Source organism: Camponotus floridanus, unplaced genomic scaffold (genome assembly GCF_003227725.1).
Source record: "Camponotus floridanus strain SB8 unplaced genomic scaffold, Cflo_v7.5 scaffold15, whole genome shotgun sequence".
In the NCBI taxonomy this organism is placed as follows: Eukaryota; Metazoa; Arthropoda; class Insecta; order Hymenoptera; family Formicidae; genus Camponotus; species Camponotus floridanus.
The window spans coordinates 1,804,608-1,830,424 of record NW_020229270.1 but is presented as its reverse complement, the minus strand read 5'-3'; the positions used below and the strand labels follow the sequence as shown (position 1 = coordinate 1,830,424).

At 37.9% G+C, this 25,817-nt stretch overlaps 1 protein-coding gene across 10 annotated transcripts in view; it reads left to right on the top strand.

Annotated features, from left to right (window-relative positions):
• Positions 1–6,206: 6,206 nt before the first annotated feature.
• LOC105256547 (Down syndrome cell adhesion molecule-like protein Dscam2) overlaps positions 6,207–25,817 on the top strand; it is an 86,876-nt gene continuing 67,265 nt past the window's right edge. For all 10 annotated transcript variants that reach the window (XR_003122479.1, XM_011266550.3, XM_011266545.3 and 7 more), the window contains exon 1: positions 6,207–6,725. Coding sequence is in view for 9 of the 10 variants with exons in the window: in XM_011266550.3 (XP_011264852.2) it covers positions 6,698–6,725 (28 nt within the window). In the remaining variant the exon portion in view is untranslated. The remainder of the gene's footprint in view (positions 6,726–25,817) is intronic.

Sequence of the window (25,817 nt, the reverse complement as noted above, 5' to 3'; positions counted from 1 at the left end):
ATTGTACTTATATATAAAACAATAAGTATACTTCTCGAGCGAATATAATTAAAATCATAAACATATTTTTCACGATATAAAAAACATTTTCTCTAAAAAGTATGTTTATAAATGTAATGTAATTCCAGATTAATGTATATTTTCATATCCTCTTTGTGGGTGCAAAAAATATATAAAGTATCAAATTTACTTTCAAACGCAAGAGTTTTTGTTCAAATATATTTCAGGGAATTATTGTTGATATTATTAAAGATATTATTAAAGTTTGAAAGCTCGATATTTTGGGAAAATATCCTCAACGTTTTCGCGAGTTTGGAATATTTCCTTCAAAATTGCAACGCGAGCGATTATTCTTTGCAGCCTTGCCAAAGCATAGGGCTCCTTCTAATGGCACATTCAATATTCGTAATGAAGAACTGTACCTACTTCTCAGTCTTCATTCATTCATCGCGAATCTCTTTGTCCGACCCTTGTTTTTCTTCGCTGAATGCGCGCGTACATACTTAGAATTCTCTTTCTTGTTGTTCCGCGGACTTGTTCTCTGCTTTTCCTCCCTCTCTCTCGCTCTCCTTCTTTTTTTCTCTCTTCTTTTTTTTATTTACCCATCCAGCCATTTTGCTTCGGCATCGATTCCCCTCGAGACCTCGTAGCTTCCACGATAATTAAACTAATACCAATTAAACGTACCGACGACCGTTAATTAATGGTTTCTGTACCATTCGAGCTCGCCTCGCACCGCCGTTTGTGATATTGCGTTATGTATAAGCGCGAGTTTGGGTAGTTGCTAATTTTAATGCGACGCGGCCGCTCTCGAGCGACGGAGATTACATTTTCTCTCGCGTAATGTTTACATAATTTCCTTTCTCGTATTTTGTTCGCCTAATATATTTTCCGCGCGCGTACACCGCACGCCTTATTAAACCCATGAGCGAATTAATTTCGTATACGTAGCTGGATTTAATAATTGAAAAAACAAAACGGTTATCTGCTTAAAACACTTATCAGCGAACATATGTGTCTCGCATATTGAATATTACAATTATTTGGTATGTTATGGACAATGTTTCATAATTATGTACAATGCATGCGTGTACGTGGACGGGTATAATAGCTTTTTTTTATTTTAAATGTTTTAATTACATATACATATATTTTTTAATGTACTTAATTATAAAAATATTTGCGATATTTATTTTATCACAATTAAAATACGTAGAATGTTTAGAAAATATGTTTAGTCTTCTAAGTCTTTTAATAAGAAATGTATTGAATTTAATATCACGTTGGAATCCTTCAGATATCTGAAATCTGAATGAAAGGCATAAAAATCTAAATCAGTCCTTCCGTACGATCAGATATTTAACATGGTAGAACGGGGTATTCTAATTAAACGGTACATGTCTGACCTCCGAATGGAATGCCAAGACCGGCATCGATTACCCAGCCAATTTGCGATGGGACTCGTAGCCTCTCCGTCTCCCTTCGAGTCAGTTTCCGTGAATCTCTACGAGAAAATGCTACGAATGCGGCTTTGGCTCGCGCTTAAAGTCGAAGAATGCGACGAGAATTAAGTCGAGGAACGATGAACTGATAGGAATCATGACAAGGGGAAAAACTTTATTTACAATCTTCATCGTTAATCCTAAAATCGACAAAAAAAAAGAAATTTACTATTCTATATTATCATTAAGAAGCTATAAAAAATTATTACAGAGAATTTATAAAGGCAAATATTATACAATTCCTTTAAAAAAAATTCTTATTTCATTAGTTTTTCAATTCTCGATTGTTAAAGTGAGTTTTATCGCGTTTGCTGGGTTAAAAAGAATACTTTGAAAGTTGAAAGCGATGAAAAAGATTGTGAAGTTCTACTCGGTGTCTAAGATCGCGACCGTAAGTTTCCGCAAAATCCTGCGACGGAAATGAAAAAGCAAAGCGCCGCTCGCAAGGGAAACCAGTTCGCGTCGGCTGCGAAGCCACAGCATATCCGCCGTGCGTTTTCGCAGGCGAGCTCAAGGTAGGATTAAGTAGCGACGCGTGCTTCCTGACGGCTCCATGCTCGGGCCCTTAATTCGCTCCTCGAGGGAACGTGACCCGGGGATAAATTTGAATTTGCGCAAACTGCACTTACTCCCTTCTCGACGAAGAGGCTTGAGAAAGAGAGAGGAGAGACAGGGTTAGAGTAGCTGTGTTCGCAATTCGACGGTGAGTAGACAAAGAGAGAGAGAGAGAGAGAGAGAAGAAAGAGAGAGGGCCAAGACGATGGTCTTAATAGCCGTACAGTAAAGACCACAGTTTCGGGGAAGGGGGAGAGGGTGATCTTCGAGTCTTTTACGTCGCACTTGACGAAACAATAGTCGAACGAGTAAGCCGGATAGAACGATAGACCGGCTCCGTTGTCGGATGAAGAAGAAATCGAGTCGAGGAGCGACGAGGAGATGAAAACGGAGGGTGTACTCTCGGTAGACGACGACGGCGGCGACGACGACAACGCGCAATCCCGTAGCCCCGGGTCGGGTTTTAACGATGTGCTCGGACACAGTCGTCGTATCCCTCCACCTCGATTTGCACCGAGTTGCCGCTGCCGCATGCAAACCTCGTACATCCCCTTACCCCGTCGCGACCTCGCCAATCCTCTTGTCCTCGTTGATCCATTGAGGTCGTTTCGCTCTCGTGCACACCCGAAGCGTAGTGAACGAGAGAGAACGGCTTCGCTTCGCCGATACTATTATACTAAATTCTCCCTATACCCCGCGACCCGCGCGCTAAACGCTCGCTCTGGCAACGAAACAAATCCCTCCCCTGGTGAATAAGCTCGAATAAATAACTGCGCCAGTGAACGAGCCGTTAAGAAATATTGCTGAATAATTTAAGACTCCCCTGCTATATAAAAATATTGTAATCGACCAAGCCAGAATTTTTGTTTATTAATTACGACGTTTCGACCATATGGTTGTGGTCCTTTTCAAGTATGACTTGTGCAGTTTACAATACTATGATTTATATCTATCTTTTGATCTTATATATTTGAAAAGCACCATATAGTCGAAACGTCGTAATTAATAAACAAAAATTCTGGCTAGTTTTGATCGATTACATTATTTCCAATGATCCTTTAATTAACTGACTAACGATATTAAGATAATTTATTAATAAAAATATTGTATTATATTTTCTATCATATAATTAAATTAAAAAACAAAACGCGAATGTAAACTCGATCTATCTCGATTTAAATTAAATCTAAATTGAATATTAAAAATATTTTGCATTAAGAAAGAACTAATATAATATCAATAATAGATTAAATTAAATTATGTTACTAACAATAACGATGAACGATTGATGAATAATGATGATTGCATAATGATGAATGATGGTGACATATAATTACATAATGTATAAAAAACATGTCGATCGAAGACAAAAATATTCGTAATAAACGCTTCTGTGTAATCTCTTTACAAATAAATCTCTTATACATTAATCTTTTATGCAATCGATATTAGTTGTACATCGCTAGTTTTTTTCCAGATCCGCTTTTTTCTCTTTCTTTATCCGTTTTCACTGTTCTCTCTTTCTCTCCCGCTCTCTGTCTTTCTCGTACTTTGTACCTTTTATAACCCGAGCCTGCTTTACTAGTCTCGCTTAACATGAAAACTTTCGGCCGTCTCATTCTATCATGGCTGTGTTCGTGGAGCTTTATTGCACGCGACGTTATACTATCGACGATGACAATCTCCTATTGCGTTTTCACATACATGACAGCAGATAAGTGCTCACGCTAGTCCATGATCAACACGATGCGAGATACATTGCGAAAAGTTCTTCCAACCATAAAACGCATAGAGTCGAATAATTAAACATCGCGATCGATTGCGAGCTTCTCTTTTTCGCGACGAAACAGCAAAAATATCCTTTTTTATTATGGTAGTAAAGAGACGCGAAATACGCGACATAAGCGTAAAAAAAATAGTTTCGAATAAATCAAGAGACAAAAAACTACGATGTGCGATAAAAAATATAATTACGAAGATAGGCACAACGCGAGGAGAGGGAGCGGTGTTAATAGCAGCGGGAATAAAGTGTAGTAAAAATTCATTTGCATATTAGAGGGAAATATGAAAAATATAAAAAGCATGAAAAATGTTCTTGACGTTTTTCGAGCAGCAAGAGAGTACATAAAAAGCTTCGACAAAAAAAAAAGAAAAGAAAAACAAACAAGCAAAATTAAATGAATTTCGTAATAAATTACGACGAGATAGACAGCTAATTAATTAAAGTGGCGATTCGCAGACGCGCCCGTTGCAAGACGGCATTTGTCCCAAGCACGAAATATTATATAATGCACAGCAGTCGTAAATAGATAGGCTTCGCGGTTTCGCAGGTAATTTATGCACGCGCACGAGTATTGTGCACGTGGTATAATACCGACGAAGGGTTGTTCGCGCGTGTTGCGGCCGCAGAATGAGAATGCTGTCCCCCTCTTGTCCTTTGTGACACCTGCGTCTCGTCTTTCGTCTATCATCTCCGTATATAGATTCATCACGACAATGCGGCGGTTAAAGAATTGCTATTTGTACTTGAAAATTCCTCCGCTGCGAGTATTTAATTGCATCTTAAGAAAATTTGACTAATGATTTTATTATATTATATGACTCTGCTTTTAAAGAAGTTATAAATAATGGACAACATTTATAGAAATCGATCTGGAATCGAATAAAACATTATTTATTAAAGTTGTTTATTAAACTTGTGCTGCGCGAATATTAATCGCATTTTTCTCTTTGCTTTACACATTACTAGTAATTAATTTTGAATATTTGCCATTTTTATAAGATATAAAATTTTCAATATCAGATTTTACATTCCATTTTTCATCTTTCAGATTAATTATGCATATAATATCTGACGTACGTTGATGGAATCTAACATGATGGAATCTAATATGTCATAATATAATTGAAATTGTGCAATTTGCTGTTTTAAATATATACATTTTCTTCATATCCATTAAAAAAAATTTTCAAATATAGGAATTTATAGAAAAATGAAATTCTTCAAGCTTTTATAGTTAATGAGTCTTTAACTTTTAAGTTTTATCTTGCAAACGTCCATCATCTCTGATGTGTGTCTATAAGATTGTTGGCAAAATCAACCTTATAATAAAGTACACCTTTTATAATAAAGTACACCTTTTATAATAAAATACACTACAAGTAGAAATTAGTTGTATATAGAATCTAGAAAATAATAGCTAATCAAAGATAACGAGCAATTGCAATTGCTGTTGGCATAATAGATCCTAAGGCTATTTGCAACGAGAAAATTACCGCTATCTCTTATCAAGTAACGTTCTCTATATCGCATAAAGTATCAACCGAAGCGAATGGTTAAATTCGTATTGGGAAACGTTATAGTCTTGCCGCGCGATCAGCCGTCTACGAGTGCGTATTGCCTCCCGTTCTTCGTAACAACTGCTTCTATCTATCTATCTATCTATCTATCTATCTATCTATTTGTCGGCTAACCCTCTCAACGGAAATCAGCTCGTAGGAGTGAGGTCTCAGAGAGAAAGAGAGAGACCGGAGTAAAGGGATCACATAATCTAATCACAGAGTCTATCATAGATAGAGGAAAGAAATCTAGTGAACTGCTGGATGATAAATTTTTTTTTATCATTACCATTGCAATTTCTTCAATGATTGTAAATTAAAAAATAGATGGAAAAAAAGAAATCTAGTAAACTGCTAGATGATGAATTTTTTTACCATTACCATTACAGTTTCTTCAATGATTGTAAATTAAAAAATAATGATAAACAAGAAAACAAACTTTACAACATTAATATATATGATCGTAAATAAAGCTATTTGTGTGCTAATAAAAAGTAATCATCCTCTCATCATTTAATATTTCCCAAGCACTAACCCCGGTAAATAGCTAAATCACATCCGCTATTTGAAAATGCTATTTCATCGTACGTGTGCGAGAGTGCGTCCTCTCTCTTTTCTCTCCGTTCTAGCACCTGTACCACCACCCACCACCCACCGACACCCCCTCGGCGGAAGTCAGCGCTCGTACGAGAGGGACACTATGAAGAGGGGCAACCACCCCGCGCAACTACCTCCGTCGAAGAGGAGAGGGATGTGGAGAGGGTGGCACGCATGCGCCCCTGACACTCACGGGGGGTTACCCGGCGCGATCAGTCGTGGCCGGCGGTGCCGGAGGCCAAAGACTCTCGTCGCGAGGGTAGTAGACGTGTGCGTCGCGTTTTCCGCCGGACCTCTTCCGCTCTCGGGTCTACTTATCTGTGTCCTTCTTCTCCCTTTTCCCTTTTTCCATCGGCTCCCGCGTCCCCGCCGACTTCTCCGCGACTACATCGCCGCGATACATCTGAACGCCGCCGGCTTTTTAGACTGGCCGCGTGCCGCGTATGCACCGCGTGCACTCGCAGCAGCCTCGCCGTCGACACCGCGACGACACGCTGCTGCTGCTCGTCCTCGTCGTCGGCCACCATCGCCACCACGTCCTTGCGCCGTGCGTCGTGCACGTCGCCGACGACGACGACGGCGGCGACGACACCGCGGCGGATCGCGAGCACCAGGGTGACGTTCAAGAGTGACGTGCATCGTCGTCCTCTTCGAGGAACTAGGCGCCGAATCCGGCCGTGCGTAGTAGACTACAGAATCGAAGGATGCTGGCCCGCTGCCTAATCTTCGCAGGTAAATCCGCTTCTAATCCGCGTCTTTCTTTACCAAAATTCTCCGATTACGAATCGAATTTCTCGACAGGTACAAATAGAATACATCGTATCGTAAAATAGATCTTTCTTTTTTAAGCGAATATTGGTATTATCAGTTTTGGATTATCTAAGCTACCCTTTATGGATTATAATGTTACTTGTAGACAGGAAATGAAAGTTTAATTAAAATTGATGTTACTGAAAGAGTGCATTTAAATGATTATTTTTCTCATTTTCACGTAGACTATCGGAAATTATACGTAAGATACATTAGATCGTATATAGGAGAGATTTTGACCTGATCGCATATAGATGAGATTTTATCTCATTAATAAAATGGAAGATGGAATTTCGCAAGGAAAAGAAGACTTTTTTTCTTCAGTTTCTGTCTTGTTATAAAGTTATAATTTATAAAGTTAAAAATATTGTACCGCGTTGTTTCGACGATATCTTTGCCAATTTTTTATTTGATCCTCGCTGAGAAGGATATAATTTTTTTCAGAGAAATTTATATTTATTTAGGGAGCGAAGAATAGTTGCCGCTGAATATATATTTTACGGTGAAAATTTTATATAGACAGTGGAAACGCCGTCGCGACAGGATGTCGCATCACTATATTAAAAAAGGGAGAAAAACTTGATACTACAACAGAGACGTGCAAGAAGTTTTAGTATCAATTGAATTTAAATTTTTAATTTATATAAAACATTATAATTTTTTCGTAACCCCTGAATAGCATGTATAATGAATTTCATCTATCTTGTCCAAGTTTAAACATTTGAGTTCGAAATATTGCCCCTTGAAGTTCCACATTTGGCGTCGACAGAAAAACAACTTAAAACAGTCAATAATTTCTATCTCGTATTTAACTCTCCCTGACCTAGCTGTTGCTATTGTAAAGTATTCAGAATAAAATCTGTTCCAGATGCAAAAAAAACCATGTTATAAAAACTTCCTATTCTCAGCATATCTGGACTGTGACATCGGCGTGTAATTGAAGCGATCGAAGTGTATCGCGGCGCGTAAATTCGTTCGCGCGAAAGTTTCGCGTCGCGTCGCGAAACGTCCGTGCTATCGCGGCGCCGGTTACTGCACGTCCATACCATTTTCCCGTGGAAACAATTTCAGTACAGCTGTCCAACTTCCTGCGCGTGTAAACGCGCGTGTGACACATCGTGCGCGCGTGTTCTCCTCCCATGTCCATGGCAAGCGCGGCGCGGACTGTGTTTCGAAAAGTTTCGCTTCGAAACGAGATAGAGCGATCGTGTGAGCCGCGAGTGCGCGCGCGAACACGTGACACTCGCGGAAATCTAATTCGCGAAACTGCACGGTAACAAACCTTCGCTCTGCGATTGAAGGGAAACCGAGCGGATGCGCTCGAACAAGAATTTTATGCGGTATCTACGATGTACGCGAGACATAATCGCTCAAGTATGCGATTCGAGATAGAGAAACGATATTGTAAGAACGAATTTTTACTTATATTTAGGGAGGGAATTTAATGAGACGCGTGTGACATTTTCCAAATAAAAAAATTCTCTTTTGACTCTTCTGTTCGTTTTGTAGTTCTCGATTTTTTAAAATAAAATACGATATATTGTGGAAAAATTACAGTTTTTTTTAAGTCAACACATGCGAATGAAAAACAAGCAATGGATATAAGAATAATAACGTAAAAAATAAAATAAAATTTCTGTTTTGAAACGCAGCGATTGGATTTGGCCATTTGTTGAAAAACACGGATATTTGTTAAAACAGTTTCATATAAATAATTTTAATTATAATATTTTGAAAACAATAATTTCTCAATAATATTTTGAAAATAATAATTTCTCAATATTCATTTATCATTATTTATACATGGCTTACATCAAAATAATATTTGCATAAAGATAATCATACAATCTGCCTTATATAAGATCAGAAGATATGGAAAAGAGAAACAGATTTTGTTCAACTGAAATAGCTCGCACTGTAAAATCGATCATTAAATCGTCTCTTTGGGCGCGATCGTTTTTAGCGAGCTTATTCTCGAAATGTAATTATTTAAGTCAACAAAAAATCGTGCTGCCATGGAAACGTATAAAAAGCATCGATCTCTGTGATTCCATTTATCTCGCATAAGGACGGTAATTAATCGTGAAAGTCAACTGTATCGTTCATCTCCTTAATAATTTTATGATACATAAAGACAAACTCGAGACGCATATCAGAAAGAGCTATCAATTACAAACTTCTCGACTTCCTGCTGTACGTTCGTCTGATAGTGACAGCGAATGCAATCATCTTTTAAACAACCCAAGATCCGAGAGAAAAGAAGATAGAAGGAGAAGGGTCGATAACGATCGCGACGCATCTTAAGATTCCTCTCGTTAACGTTTCTACTTTCTTTCACTCCCGCGCAGGAAGCTTTCCGTAGTTTCCTGAAGGAGCTTGCCATCGTTGTCGTCGTCGCCGTCCCTACCCCTGCCCCCTCGTTCCGCACTAATTGCGGACAATCCCGGACTTGAAATCTCTCGAATCCGGGAAAGCCTTTAATCTCGACGGCCGTGCCTTAACGATGTCGCCCGTGTTTCGTAGAACGACGTTCTGAAATTTAAACGTTCAGGCATGCGGAAGAGCCCCATCCTTAATAAGGCTCCTCTCCTTTTACCGAGTAATATTTTTACTTTTTTTTATCCTCCTTATTCTTGCTTTCCTCGCACATTCGAATCTACGAGATGTGTATCAATATTAGCGAAATATTTTTATTGATTAAGTATGTAATATTTAAAGCAATTTGTTGTCGAACAAAAACATGAAAAAGGAAAAATGAAAATAAGTAATTGAATCGATTGATTAACTACGTTTCATTGATGTTTTTCCATCGGAATACGTACAACAATGCATTGTATAATTTTATAGCATGAAAAGTTCGATCACATTGCAATAAAAACTTAGATAGATGAGTTAGAAAATTGCAATAAAAAATATAATAGCTACCCGAGAGAATTGAAATGCAAAAGATAGAACGTCGAAAACTTAGACAAGATGTAATTCTTAAAAAATCATCCAAGTGCAACGATATATATGTAATAATATTTTAACAATAAATAAAAAATTTGAAACATTCTATCTGGGACATAACAAATAAATTACTCTTTTATGCGAAATTTCCAATTAATATTTCCTCAATTTTAAATTTAATAGAATATTTTCTTGGTTCTTTTAAATTTAATTTCTATTGAGGTCGGATTAATTAAATATAGTTATTGCTAATTATTTTTTATTCGAACGTAGATTCTATTTCGATAGGAAGGGTCAGTTACTATGATTAACGTTGCACACGTCGATGTAGTCGGCCTTTTGTGCGAGCTACATTCCTGCCGCTTTAACTGCGCTTTTAACCCGTATCGTACGGTAGGTCGCACTTTTCGGTGCTGCAATAAATGCGCGATATTCGCTTCGCGAGGGGTGTATTCAAAGTGCGGTCGCTGCAACGCACGGGCGGATATACGTGCCGAGTGACGAAACCTGCTAATTATTTCTCACTCGGAAACGCCGGAAAGGCATGTCGGCGACAGCACGCGGATTTTCCAGCGCACCGCCGTGCGTCCAAAGCTGATATTTTTCTACATTCATTCCAGGCGCTTCCATTAAATCTCCGCGCTCCGTAAAATTGTTTGAGAAAAAGTAATTTATTTTTATGGAATGTGAGACGTAATAGAGTACATCCGAAAAAAAAACGGAAGCTTGCCGTGCAATTATTATACGCTATAATTTCATTTACTATCAAAAAAGATTATGCATGATACAAGCTTCACAATAGTTTCTCTCTGTTATAATTTCGTATCAAATAAATAATTTTATCTCTTCTCCGGAATGAAATAATCCCTCGGTGATAGAAGAGATAATAAAAATCTGTTACAATTAATTAACTATATAATGTTCTGCTTTATAAAATCGCCGAATGAAAACTAATATAATATATGAAAAGATTGTTTTCATTGATTTTTATCCCGCTCGACGAAAATGATCCCCGGATTTTGCTTTATCGAACGACGACTGACTCGGAAGAATTATGGGGCTTTTCCACGTTCTCCGATTAGGTGGATAATGCGAGATGACGTGACGGGCCTACACATCCCGATGGGCTCGAATCCCGGCACCGAGCTGAATAATTTATTCGTTATGAATATAAACTCGGAGGAAACTGATTCGTATTGCCGTGAGAGTGAGGCAGAAGTCCAAGTAGAAACACGAAGCACGATAAAGGGTGAAGGGAAGAAAGGATTGCTAACTACGAACCCTTCGGTACCTTTCACAAGTTACGACGTTCATCCTACGTGTACTGTCTCTCCTCTTTCTGTTTCTCTTTCTTTCTTTCTCTCTCTCGCCTTCCTCCACTTCCCAAAGTTCCCAACTCTACCTCCGCTTCCGAGGGAGAAGATCGCGCGAGGCTTTCAATCTCTTCGCTGCCGTTTACATTCCGCGATCTCGCACGCGTTATTGGAATACCAGAAGCGTGAAGAAGCACTTTAGTGACCGATATAGGCGGAAATGATATATATATATATATATATATATATATATATATATATATATATATATATACGTGATGGATGATATGATTCCTTTGTAATCTGTCGATCACAGATATCGTGTGTAAAAATGCTCGGATTCAAAAAATGGAAAAAAATACTACAAATTTTTACGTGATTTTTTACGTGATATTTTTTAAATAATAACATTTTTATATTTTTTAAATCATGAATTATTCAATGCCTTTTCTCACAAATAACAATTTTTAATTTTTTTAACAAAACTTAATGCAAATATGTATTACATAAATTTTTTATTATAAAAATAATTTTTATAAAACCTAACTCTTATCTTATCCAAGCAATCATTAATATAATTTTTAATGCTTGACGTAAAGTGATAAATAATACATCTGAGGAGGAATAAGAAATTATTTAGCATAGTGAATACCGGAAACGATGCTCGATGGTCGGAATTACCGTGAGCTCGTGGAAAAGCGATTAAGACACATCGCATCGCGAAGTCCGCGAGAATTTAGCGCTGGCCATTTCTTAGCCCCTAAGTATTACGCAGACATTTACAATTAAAATTACTTTGTCGTCGCTGGTGGATTATTTCAGACTTGCAGTGCTCGCATACTATAGTCGGTACTTTTACTCTTCTTCTTTCTCCTGAGATATTCGCTTTGAAAGGATTTTGTCCCAAGTCATAATAAAATCCCTGTCTCTCTCTATCATTCGCTCCGCTTCCACTTTATCCCCCTGTACAACGCAACGCCACTACCGGTTTCTTTATTACTCACCCTCTGTCATACCTTCGCTTGATCGTTTGCTCGATGACACTCGTAAACACGAGGAGAGGAATATTCGTCAGTAACGATCGACAATGCAAATTTAATAACTCATCTTTCAACTCGATTCTCTGCGGATAAACACTCGGATCACGCTGGGAGCGTGAAGAAGAAAACGAATCAGAAGCAATCACAGAATGAAATTGTAAAGGCTTTATCATGATCAAACTTTCATATATGAATATCCTTCATAGCGAATTTAGAATCGATGAGGAGTTCAAACCTTTGCTAAATTTATAAAATCGATGTAATCCTATTTCCGCTAAGATATATATGATTCCCTTTCCTCAATGTAAAAATTACATTTTTCTAAATTAAATAATTTTTTAAATTATACACAAAAATTACATTGTATTTTGTATATTATTTCCATAAATAAATTTTTTCCCCAAATTTATATCTCATAAATTTTTAAACACAAAAAATACGAGCGAAGAGGAGTTTTGTTTCTGTCTGATCATGTCTGACTATATCGCATCACTATCTACTCGCTGAGCAAGATTTTCGATAATCAAAATTCTTATAATATCTATGTCGTAATACTTCTTTTCTATATCAATTTTAATAACTCTCCTTGCGATTCAAATTTCTGCAACATCTCAAAAATCGATTCGAACTCGAGTGACCGTCGAGCTCCACTGCACAGCGAACAAAGAGCGACGGTTTTTCATATCGCGTACAAAAACCGTCGCGTCGTGCTATGAATTTATATGCTGCAATTTATACGCGATCGTAAATTAAGGTTCGCATTGAACGAAACGTTTTTACGCGCGACGCTCGCGCAATCGACATCCTTTGACGGTCAGCAAATTCACTGGGGCGGATTTCTTCCCTCGAATGTGCAACGGATCATCAATCGAGCCCTCTTTAAAACCCTCCCCCCCCCCCGCGTCTTTAAACGGGCGCGCCAGTTGGCGCAACGAGTGGGCCAACCGTTTACTTTTATTCCTCGAGATCGCTTTTCATCAGCGCTCTCAGTAAGATAAAAGACACGTGCATTTCTTGTGTGTGTCATTCAGCAGTGCAACAGCGTAATAGAATCATAAAATGATTTAGGCACACACACTTAAAAAGTGAAATAAAATTATAATCATTTATAAGATATATAATAATACACATCTTCTGCCATAACGAATTATATGTTTGAAAAAATTAACAAAACGCAAAGTATAACTAAACGTTCTAAATAATTATACACGTGTATTATAGCCAATTCGTGTCAAAATTAAAAGCGCTGGTCTGCAAACTCCGATTTCAGTTACGAACCAACGAAATTCTCCACGATTGTGCTCGCGCAAGCGTAATTAAGATGTAACGTGGCTCATAACGCGAACAAATTTGCATGGCAATGAATCCATTATATCTCACAACGGCATCGTTCGACCGTGATATCAAACAAGTTACAAGAAAGGCGAAATTTAAGAGCACCCGCGTAGGAATATAACGTACTTGAAAGCTGTATTATTAGTTGCTTCACTTGATAAATGCATTAAACATTTCTCCGAAATAGTCATAGAAATATCACGTGCGCCAAATCCTTTTTGCAAATCCTTTTGAAATGGAAATTTATATTTATATTCCATTTATATTGGAATTGTCAACAATTCTCACTCTCGTTGCATCTACAATAGTTAATATATAATTAATTTACATAGTTCGACTTACTTGTTGCGGCGTAACTATACGAGAAACTGATCTTTCATTCATGGTTGAAATTGCCACGGTGTTATCATTGAGTCGCACTGTACGACTTAATGTGTGCATGCGCTATTTAGCGACTCCCTTTAGCAGCGAAATTAGCCCACACGCACGTCGAGCGTTGTGCCGTTAACTGCTGAATTATTCCAGGATAAATGTGTTTACATATACGTTTAGTTGTACTACGCGCGCAAACGCCGTAGGGGTACTTTAAACGCGCCTCTGAATGGACGTGTCATCTATCCGCACGTGTTCAATCGAGAATTGGAAATGCCGATAATCGATTACCTTTTACTGCCAGTTAAATAATTACACCGACGTACCCGAAGATACATTATGCGAAATTACTCGCGAATACTCATCGAAAGAATTATACGTTTTAATCGACATCGGAATCATTCCATGAGATATGTATCTCAAATTATCGAAATCGATTGTCGAAAAATTATCTTGTAAAATTTGAGAGCAAATTTAAATTTTTTACATTTTTTTCATTATTACACGTTCCATATTTTAGTTAATTAAGTCTCAAAATATAAAACAAAATCTGTTTTAAAACGATCGAAAGTATGATGTGCGAGAAAAAAAAACTTTGATTTAAAAATCCTGTTCTACTTGTAAATTACAAGTTCAAATCACGCTAACTTTGATTAAAGTGAAAAAAAGATAGAAGAGATGCGAATGATTAAATGACATTATTAAGATCTCGACAGAGTTACGAGGAAATTGATGTTAGAAGTTATCGATTCTCCTGCCGGAAACTGATTAGAGCGATTTTCCTATGGCAAAATTGAAATTCGCGGTGCGCCTTAATCTCATTTAGAGAAACTCATGGGCGCCTGAAAGAGGGCCCTTTAAGGATCCCATTATCTATGGAAATGACGTTGAAGTGTTGAGTCTGACATCCTATATACTTCAATTTAAGATTGCGCGTGTAGATTAAATCGAATGGCTTTCACTCGCTTTTATTTGCATGCACATATGCATACATGTTAATTACAAAATATTTCTTTGAAAATACAGCAACTGAGTTTTTTCCTTGTTTATCATATTACGTAAATAAATTGTATAAATATAATGCAAAGTACAAAGTCGCGGTTGTAAATACGTTCTATATGCGTGTAATCCATTTTATCCTAAAAGTAAATATACCTTCAGGATTAGACTAGAATTCATCCTCTTGTATGTCCAACAGATATCTCTAAATATCTGCGTATGATAAATTACACATTGAGAAATAACAAATTAAGTAGAAAATTATTTTGATGTATCGATATACTTCATATCTCAAAATAATAAATAACGTTATTTATGATCGTGTTATTTTAGATATCTGATTATGTTGTGTATAAATTCCACTTGTTTATTTCTTGAAAAAAATACGGTGCTCGACATTTTTCTGAAAAAATAAAGATATATTTACATTTATAAATGTGAGACAGATGTAATATGTAAATTACTATTTGCTCTACATACACAAATGTAAATATTAATTAAATACCTACCATTATCGATAATTAAATAATTATATAATAAAAGGAAGATATTTATACTTTATTAATATTGGAATTATTGAGAGAGGAAACTGAATTTCCATGTAAAAAAAAATATTAAATTTCGTAAATTTTTTCTTCATAAAATGAAAGAATATATTGTCGTAATATTAAATAAAAAACTTGAAAATTTTATCACTTGCAGATAAAAATGGAAAGATTGTACAAACAACGTTTCTCTCATTTTGCTTCAAAATCATAATGATTATTCTGTCGAGGATTGAAATCTACAATACCACTAGCTGTATCCGAATGTCATGACATTGAAAACTAATATTGTCACATCATCGTCACCACACGCGTCGTGACGCTTGACGTCGCGTGAGAATGGGCTCTTATCGCGATCCGCACGTACTGCTACCATTATCCGCGATGGGGATAAATCAGTCTATCAGTCTATCCTCTCGCGCGTCCTCCTTTGACAACCTCGGGAAGAAGCTGGGGAAGGAGCAGCAACCGAGGAGCCGGCACGAGTCGCTCGATATCCATTAACCCCCTCTCTTACCCGCTCTCCTCTCCAAGAGGGAGGAGAAGCGAGGTAGGGAAGTTATTTCCTCGTCGTTCATCGAAAAGACACGAGTTTATGCGCCGTGAATGACGCGAGTTTCGCATTCCCAAACTATCTCATCAGAATCATGACTCTAGGACGAAAAATAGTCGAAGTGCAGGAAAATCGCATTCTTTGCTTGTACACGTTCGTGGAAAACTATTTTAACTTTTATATTCTCGTTAATATCATAATTAGCTATTGCAACGTAATGATATTCGAAATTTCTGTATATATGATTATAACTAATTATAATAATTATATATATTTCGATATTTGTGCACGTACATATATATGTAGGTTGTGTTACGGATAAATTATTTTTCCATTTTTTGTACCTGGTATAAAAGTCCGTATAGATATCTAGCAATGCAATTTCGAAATTATCACTGTTGAAGGAATCAAAGAGCTTGTCGGAATCGCTTCCGAGGAGGCTTCGGGATTTTTTCCGTCGACGAGAGACGTGTCCGGCGTCGTGAAGGGATCTTCTCCCTCCCTCATCCTCTTCTGCCAAGTCTTTCTTTTGCTCTCCCTCGCCCTCCTCGCTTCACTCCTTACTTGCCTCGGTGAGCTTCGCCTCCGTCATTTAATATTCATACCAGCGCTGCCAAGAGCGACATACTACGACGCCCGCGGCTATGGTGCTCTCTCAGAGTCAGGCTTGAAAAATGGACGACGCTTTTGATAAAATACGAAAAACAGTTCTCCGCTCTTCCCTCCCTACCGCCTCCCCCGCTTCTCCTCCTCCCGTCAACCCCCTGTCTATAACGCTTTGAGCCGCGCGCATAGCGCCACTCACCTCGAGATCACAAATTGGACGAAACGCGAAGCTTCAGCGATATATCGCTCTCGTGTCTGAGTTGCTGCGCGTTGAATCTTTCATTAGGAAACTCGCTGGAAACTGCCGCGTGCGCGGCAACTACCCACGGGATTGCTAAAACTGAGAGCGCCGTCGCGCTCTGTCATTATTTCATCCATTAACAACGTATAACGCGAATTCGCTTGAGTCCTCTACAAGACTCTTCCATTTGATGACACTACCGAGAACATGAGCTTCTTAGTTCTCAAGTATAAGCGACTTCGTCTTTACATTTTTGAAGAAGCGCTTTGACTTAAAGAGCTTATTGAAAATTATATTATCACACCTGTATGAAATTATATTAAATGTATGTATGTGTCTATGATGATAATTTCTCATTTGTTTTGTACCTTGTAAAATATTTAATGACGTGATATTTTATCGTATATGCGGGTGAATTAAATACACATATATACAATATATTTAAAATTTCGTTCTACCCGTGTGGTATACGTGGGCAAAGATATTATAATTCTTGCACAGTTGACGTTTTGTATTTGAATTTTAATAGAACCCGGCTATTCTCGCGCGTCTACCGTTTCTGAGACAGCCTATATCACGTACACCGTATGCAACGCTGCAACTGCACAGGTAATCCAGCGTCCATCGCGTGGGCGGTACCGCGTGGCACACTCGCCGTGGCGGGCTGCGCCTCTGCGGTGAATGTGGCTCCTCCGTCTACCCCCTTGCACCCCACCCCCGCAACTGCACGGAGATGCATCCTGCTGCAGGAGAGCGAGAGAGTGTATAACGAGCCGGAGAGCTCGGACGAGCTCTCGGGTCGATGGCTCACGGTTTTGCCTTGCCCTCTCGAACGACCCACCCCTTTCCTGTCACTCTGCGCCCCTCTCGGACCCTCTCTCATTACCTCTCTTTCCAGCCGTTATCCCCTGCTCTTTTCCCACTCGCTTAACCCACCCTCCCTCGTCCACCCTCGTCGTCGACCATTGCCCCCATCCAGGCGGCCATCCAGTGGCGTAACTTTAAATTCAGGGCCAGCGGCGATCGTGACGCGGATGTGTCCGACGACGAAGAGCTGACGTCTGAGGCACGACTTGTGCATAAAGACGAGAGCAGGAGAAAACCTCGCGAGGGAAAAGCCGATGCCGCAACCATTAGCTGTGGCTGCTGCGAGCGAGCAGCTGTTAGTTGTCAATTCAAATAAAATAAAATGCGCATGTTTTTAGCAATTATTAAAATTACGTGATTCTCGAAGAGGATCATATCATGCCAAAGTAAAACATAATTATATTATTTCTTTAGTAATATTTATAATTCTAATGGTTGTCTTTGAAATTATTATATCAGTGTCATATTGACTTGAAAATTTCGCGATTAGAATAATTGAAAGTTGTTTTTTAATGTGATAATATAACATACTCAACAATAATCGAAAAACTAATAACTATTACCGTGTAATTTAAACGATCGCAAATATTTATGAATTATGAAGTCGCGGGCTATTATGAGGAATTAACCTAATTTCCTCCTAATCGCTCGCAATAAAGCGCACGGGTGCAAACACCGATAATAAATGGCGCTGTTTCCAACGATTTCCCAGCAGCCGTCTGGCGAAACGGATTGTCGCCGCGTGGTGAATACGGACCCTTCTCCGCAAGGCGCCGGAAGAAGGCGTCGAGACGCCTTCCTCGCGTAAATACGACGCAAATTCGATACCAGGCTTCTCGTCTGTCCTGACTCCTCCTAAGTTCCGACGCTCACGTCGCTGGTGAGATCCGACATGAGAGCACCTGGGAATAACCGCTTTCTCCTTCTCTCTCTCTCTCTCTCTGCCTTTGCTTCCTATGCGTTCTTCGTGTACATATATTTCCCGCTGTACGAGGCCTCCTCCTTGTCCCCTGACTCCTCTAGCTTCTCTCTGCCTCTCTCATTCCAACGTATTTCTTGCATATATCATGTTCGTTGCTCCTGCGGCTTTACCTATCCATCCACCTGTCTCTCGCAGTGACGCGACCGCCGAAGCAACACCGTCGTCAACGATGCTTGTCGCTTCCCGCCGTAAGCATCCTCGGGGAGTTACATTCCTGATCGCGTACACATAGACATAGATCGCGAGAAGATTCGTTTCCCGAAACTGGGACGACGGACGTGTTACTATAATTGAAATATTTAAAGCAGAAAGTTTCGACCAAAAGCTAAAAAACCGAGCGCGACTTATTACATGTTGTTTTAGACAATTAGAATTTTAGAAAAAAGTAAGAATTTTGAGAAAAGTCATATATAAATATCATTATGTACATAATATAATTGTAATAAAAAAAATAAATAAAAAAATTATTGAAAGACCTTATTTTTTCGGCATCTCTAATCTATCAGATACAAGGCTATTAATTTCATACATTTTGTACGACAGCTTGCAGAATTAAATATAAATGCGAGAACCGAATACAAATCGTCGGTTCGATCGCAGCAAATATCTCGAAATTTTAGCAGCTGAATGAAAACGGAGATCCTTTTCACGAGGAATCCGTACTATTTATTCCGCGCTTTGATCACAAAGCGAGAGACGCAGCTCTGGTTGACAGTCGTGCGTTTGTAACTTACGACGTGATCCTCCTTCACTTCTGAAAGCAGCGTCACGGTCGTTGACACGACGACGCCGGGATAATATTTCTTTTTCTTCCGCCCGTTCTCTCATCCTGCCAAAGCGCCATATCACGCATACATATTAGGCAAAGCGTAAAGAGATAGGAAGAGTCTCCTGCCGTTCTTCCACTCTTTTCCCCTCTTTTTTTTGCGTTGTCGAGTGCGAGGGTGGATCAAAAGGATACGTCTTCTCAACATTCGTGCGTGCATGATAGCGAAATATCATCGTAAACATCCCCTTGAAACTCGGAATGACGTAAATCCCAACGGCCGTCGTTTATTCGACGATAAAAACGTTATTCATCGAGAAATATAAAAATCAACGACAGCAGAAAAAAGTAGGAAAAAAGAATACGTCATTTTTTTATTAACAAACTAGAGAATAGGCTCCATTAAAAGTATATAATATTGTATGAATCTCTGAGAAATTATTTCTCGGAAATACATCTTTAGAGGTAATTTTTAACGGAGAGATTATATATATATATATATATATATATATACTCAATTGGATATCCACAGAAGTTGTGAAGTACTTTTTTTCCTCGATAAATCATGCAACTTCAATTTCTGCAGTAATAAAGAGAATCAAAAAAATATCTTGAATTATTTATAAATTATCAACAAGATTTTTTATAGTAAAGTTAAACGTGTCCTTATTTTTTAATGATAGTTTACGATTTCGCGATAAGTGTATGACTTATGTATCTTGATTTGTTTCCTCTTCTAGTGTATCTTTAAACATATATTTTATCCAAAATATGTTTCAGAGAATGCGATTATTAACGGTAAGAATTCTCTCTTTATTTGAATCTACTGAATGGCCAGTCCGAAAACGATGTGATCAACTATCCCCGACATTTCGCGTCCGAAACGAGCGAGATTGGAACAGTGGAAACGTCCTTTCATAAATCCTAAGGATTCACGGGAAGCTGCGGGACTGTGCCAGTACCGCTAGTATCCCTCTGATCCCGCAAGAATATACGAGTCTTAGCCGTCCGCGATATAAATTTTACTGAGACACAATGCAATAGCGTGCCCTCCACTGTCTTTCTCCTTCGATGCATCGAGTGGAATTTGGCAGCATCCGAATGCAACGCGAAACTTTCTATGAAATATTAAAAATTTACGTCAACTCCGCGACGATAAGAAAATCGTCCCATTTCGAAGAAAAATTCTCGATATTCTCTATGCGAGATGTAACGTATATCTTAAGAGCCTTACGGCTTTATATATCGAGGAAAATCGTATCAGTCGAATGAAGGAAACATAACCCGAACTTCCAATATCAAAATATCATGCCTGGTATATGTCCCACGCGACGTCGTTATTGATAAGAAACATATCGCTCTGAACGAGACTTTCTTGATAAAGAAGATAAATTTCAGAAATCTCCTAGGACGTTTAGTAGAGAAAATAAAACATTCAAACATGAAGGAGCTGCAATTTTCGCACCGGCGACAGAAAACTTGTGTAATGTCAATATTTGTTATATATATATATATATATATATATATATATATATATAACTTTATATATAACTCTTTTTAACATATATATATATATATATATATATATATATATATATACATGTTATATATATATATATACATATTTGTTATATCTCTCCGTTAAAAATGTAAACAGCATATGAAAAATCTCGCGCTTTTCCTAATGAACACTATTTTATATATTTATTTGCATCATCTAAGCTTCATCGGAAGATCTTTTCATCTTCGACAATAATTTCTCTCATGATAAATGTGTGTTTCTTAATTTATTACGTGCGTTATTATTATTATTTATTCTTAGTTTATTACATGAGTAAAAAGAGAAATTTCTGTAAAGATCCTTTTTTTTATATCTTTATATATTCTTTGTTTTGGCCATCTCTTAGGATCATCGAACCAAGATTATATCATTATATCAGGCAAAAATTTTATCTTATATATCAAGTATTATTTTTTCCAAAAAAACAAAGGAATTAGCAAATCGATAGATCGGCAGTATCGGAAATTCTGTTTCCTGTTTACCGCTTAAAGACGAGCAAAAGATTTCTATCTACTAGCGTTGGTCCGTTCGACCAATCGTGAATTCGCCGCCACGGTCGCGTATTTGCTCGAGTAATCTTTTTATCCGCCTCTCCCGTGCCGCCGGGATAGAAGGTGGGTTGTATAGCATCTCCCGAAGCATCTCCCTCCGAGAAGGAGCAATATCGTTCGCTTCAAGGCACCCGATCGCGTCCCGAGAGACGTCGTTTCTTTTTTGCCTTGTTGCGATCTTTCATCTGCCTTCTTCCGGTGCTCGAATTATCTGTTTCCTCTCTCTCTCTCTCTATTTTATTTTTCCACTAGATATAATACTTAATATGATATAATTATATAAATACACATTTTTAAGCTTCTATATAAAATTTTAAAGAATGAGAATAATTCTTGATGAAATTTAAAGTAAAGATAAAATATTTCATACATTTTCCAAATCATATTGACATTTCAGCATTAAAATAATCGCTTTGTTTGTTTATTCCTCTTAGTTCTTATTGTGGATATACTAGTATTTTTCTGGGGGCGATCATCTTTTATAGAATATCATCTTGAACGCTCTAAATTATATTGTTTTCATGTCTAACATCGTCGCTTATTTTTCATCTTGACGTTGCTGGACGTCGGAACAATCCCCGGAAGTTGCTTCCACTTTACTGATCGCACAAATGTATCTCCATGGCAAACAAGGCGGCTAGCAAGAATCTCTTTGCTGAAGAAATAGCAACAGTTTGCTGCGCGCGAGGATTTCGCGTTGACCTCAGTTTGTTTTCGTGGCCCACTTTAGCGTTCACTTCTCTTAAAACCTTGATCGGCCAGCTAGTTTGTCTTGACCTACGAGATCGATACGAGAACCGAGGGCGATGATCTCGCTAGAAATACACCAATGAAAGGGAATACGACGGGCCACTTGTAGCGGAAAACAAAGACGTCACGTTACTTCCGCGATTCAAGAAAACCAATCGTAAGACGTTTTTGAAATTTCAATCTATTTTATCGAATGACATTTTAATGTCAGGAATATCTAATAGGATTTTCAATAAAACATTAAAGAATTCATTGTTTGCAACAATTTTTGTAGAAAAATAATATAATCGATTAATTTTATCATAAAAAAATTAATGTACGTTGAATTAACTACTGCTTTGAAAAATTATCCCATCTTTCCAAAGGACAAGGGAAGAAAAAAATAAAACGCTAATGAAAAATTGTTGTCACCTGCCCCCTTCCTTCGAATCCGAATATTCAAACTAAGGCATGTGTCACCTGCTGCCAATAATTTCGCGCGTCTCGCTTAACAGATAGGAGTGCGTCTGCATGTGTTTGTATTGAAGTCGTCGGGTGCATTAACATCGCCAATTCGCGAGACTCGCCTGCACATAGTACCTCCGCGTGGCGTCATTTCCGGCTGACACCGGTATTGTGCAGACTACATTGTCCCCGCGTGTATTCAATGAGACGGCCCGCGGCAACGAACCGTAAGGGATGGAAGGGATAGGGAGGTAAAAGGAAAAGAGGGGAGGAGGATGCTACCGACTCTCGACTTGTAAGCAAACGAGGTTCCTTGAAACAATGAATTGTTCTAGAAGATATCATTGTCCGATCCTGGCGGACACCGTAGCGATTTGCTTGAAACAAAATTTTCCTTCGATTTGCATTTTATTTCGGTGCTTTGCAAAAATCAATAGCGCGAGACCATTTATTTATTAATGTCGACAGAATAATTCTAGTCGTTTTTAATCAATAATATTGGAAATATGGTTCACATTAGTTTGTAACAATTTTCTCATGTTATTTCAAAATTTAATAGAGAGATATCTGAGGTAACAATATTTAATATTTAAATAGATTTCGATAGTATTGAAACTAAAAATACGTAGACCCAAGATTACAATTGAATTAAAAATTATGAGAATAAAGGTTGGAAAAAATTTATTTCTGACCGAAAAATCTTTGGATCAGGATATTTCTGAAAGCAACAACTTTCCTTCTTAGCTACACATCGATAGAATCTAGGAAATGCATTGAAAGCGAGAGAGAAACTGAAACTAAAATGCGTACACAATCGCAAAACTTTTACTCTATTACTTCCAGCAAACTCCGCCAAGTATACGATTTTATAACGACGTTTGTACTGATTTCTATATTTCTGATTCAGCCGTCACATCCGCGACAGCGAAATACTTCGCGTCGTTTTATCCCCCGCGTACATCATTCACCATTCACGGTCCTTATCACGGCGAAGAACTCAATGAACGCGGGAGGGTGATTTCATGGCAGATATGCGCGAAACGGACCGTTACACGAAGTCAATAGTCGCGTCGTATTGGTTCGTGTGTAAATTTCTAAAGTCGATTTCTCTATCAGGACAATGCTCGCTATATTCGGATCTGTAGAATTGTCGCGCCAAGTTATATCTCGCATGCAACTATTATTTTATCCAATGTATGGATGCCAACGCATCTGACACTCTCACACGCCATTATAAAATTTAAAAATTATTTAAAGTGATTAAAGCATTTCCTATTAATCAATTTTTAATACGAACAGCACATTCGTTAGAAAAAATATATATTCAAATATAATATATATATATTCAAATTCATACATTTATAAAAAATGTCTGATAATATATTTTAATTATAAATAAATATGCGATGTTTAATATATAAATATATAGATAAAGAAAGAGAGAAAGAGAAAGAAAATCTCTGTATATTATTAATAAAACAGATATATCGTTAATAAATTGTGGACCAAAATGGAAACTTCGGGAAATATAAATTATTAATTCGAAATAGATTTCACAAATTTCCATATGGTAACAATATATATTCTATTTGCAAGCCAGTTCACGCGAATTCATATAAATATAGTTATCTATAATCTCTATGTGCTAATTAATATTGCCAAATAATTATTTAGAATCATTATATATTTAAATTCGCTTCGAATATAAAGAATTCAATTAGAATTAATCTCTTGCGAGAGAAAGATTTCGCACGAATTTTACATTTATTACTATGTGATTCTCGTTCGGACGCCCTCGCAAGAACATCGCGATTCAAACGCGCTGCCAAAAGCACTCTCGGTAGATAGCAATATTCTGTTTCGAGAGAGTGAGACTACGAATTAGCGCAATATTACTACGGCGAGCGCTCGACTCGATGGACAGTAATATTGTCTGACTCGGGTCCCATTTCAACCACCTCGAGTCCTGTAAACAATGAGGTTCCAAGCCAAAAACGACCGTTGTCTCATCCGGTCTTCCGAGCTCACTGAGAACTTGACCATCGAAAGAGAGAAAGAGAGAGAGTGTGTGTATGTGTGTGTATGTGTGTGTGTATGTGTGCACGCCCTCGTCTCGGTATTCCCGTCACGGGGCTCGGCTAAATCCAAGATAGGATGAACCTCGAGAAAATGAATTTACACGATGTCGCGCCGGCTCATCGAGTATCTCACCCTCGCTCACCCTTGAAACTCGTCGCTGAGTATTTCTAAGGTTGCTGCCTCTCCGAGGTAGATGGAGATTAAATAGGAGACACCACGATATATTTTTCAGTGGGAGATAACAATAAATTTCGTTCATTGTAGAAAAATAAATATAAACATAATTTGAGAAAAATAACGAGACAGCAATTTTAACAGCAAATTTATTAAACTGAATAACTAAATTACTTCATTTGTATAACTTTATATAATATTTGAAGTGAAATATAAAATTAAATTTTTAAAGAAATTTTTTTCTATCTAGCAATGTGAGAATATATAGATTTATAGATTATCATCTAAAATTATTCAATATTAATAATTTATGTTCTCTTTTTCTTAAATTTTAAGATCCTAGCGATATTTTGTTAATAAATTTTGAAAAGTACAAAATTTTTTCTTAAAAATCACATTCTGCCAATATATTAAGAATAATAAGGAATATTTATTTTATTCGAATTTCCTGAGATGTAACATTTATTCGCACGAAAATTCGTAAACGCGAGATCGTTCTTCATTCTCCTTCCTCCTTGTAACTACTTTTGCAAGTCGCTGCACTCCAGTCTTTCCTGAAGCTCGACGACTCTTGCCCGGGCAATAACTCAGCCGGCCGGCGTAGCCTCGTCCCGGCCGGTAAAAACTGACGCGATACAAATTGCACCTGCTCGACCTACATAAATCATCTCCGGCCGCCCGGTTATCGTGCACCACCTCTCTCCGCAACCAGGACTCATCCCCGCGTTATAACCGCGTGTATCACACGCGTATGTACGTTCACGCGTGCGTACATCGATCCGATCCTCCCTTCCTCTCACCCTCTCTTTTTCTCTCTGCCTCTCTCTCTCTCTCTCTCTCTCTCTCTCTCCCTCTCATTTACTCGCGAGACATTTCCGAACAGTTGG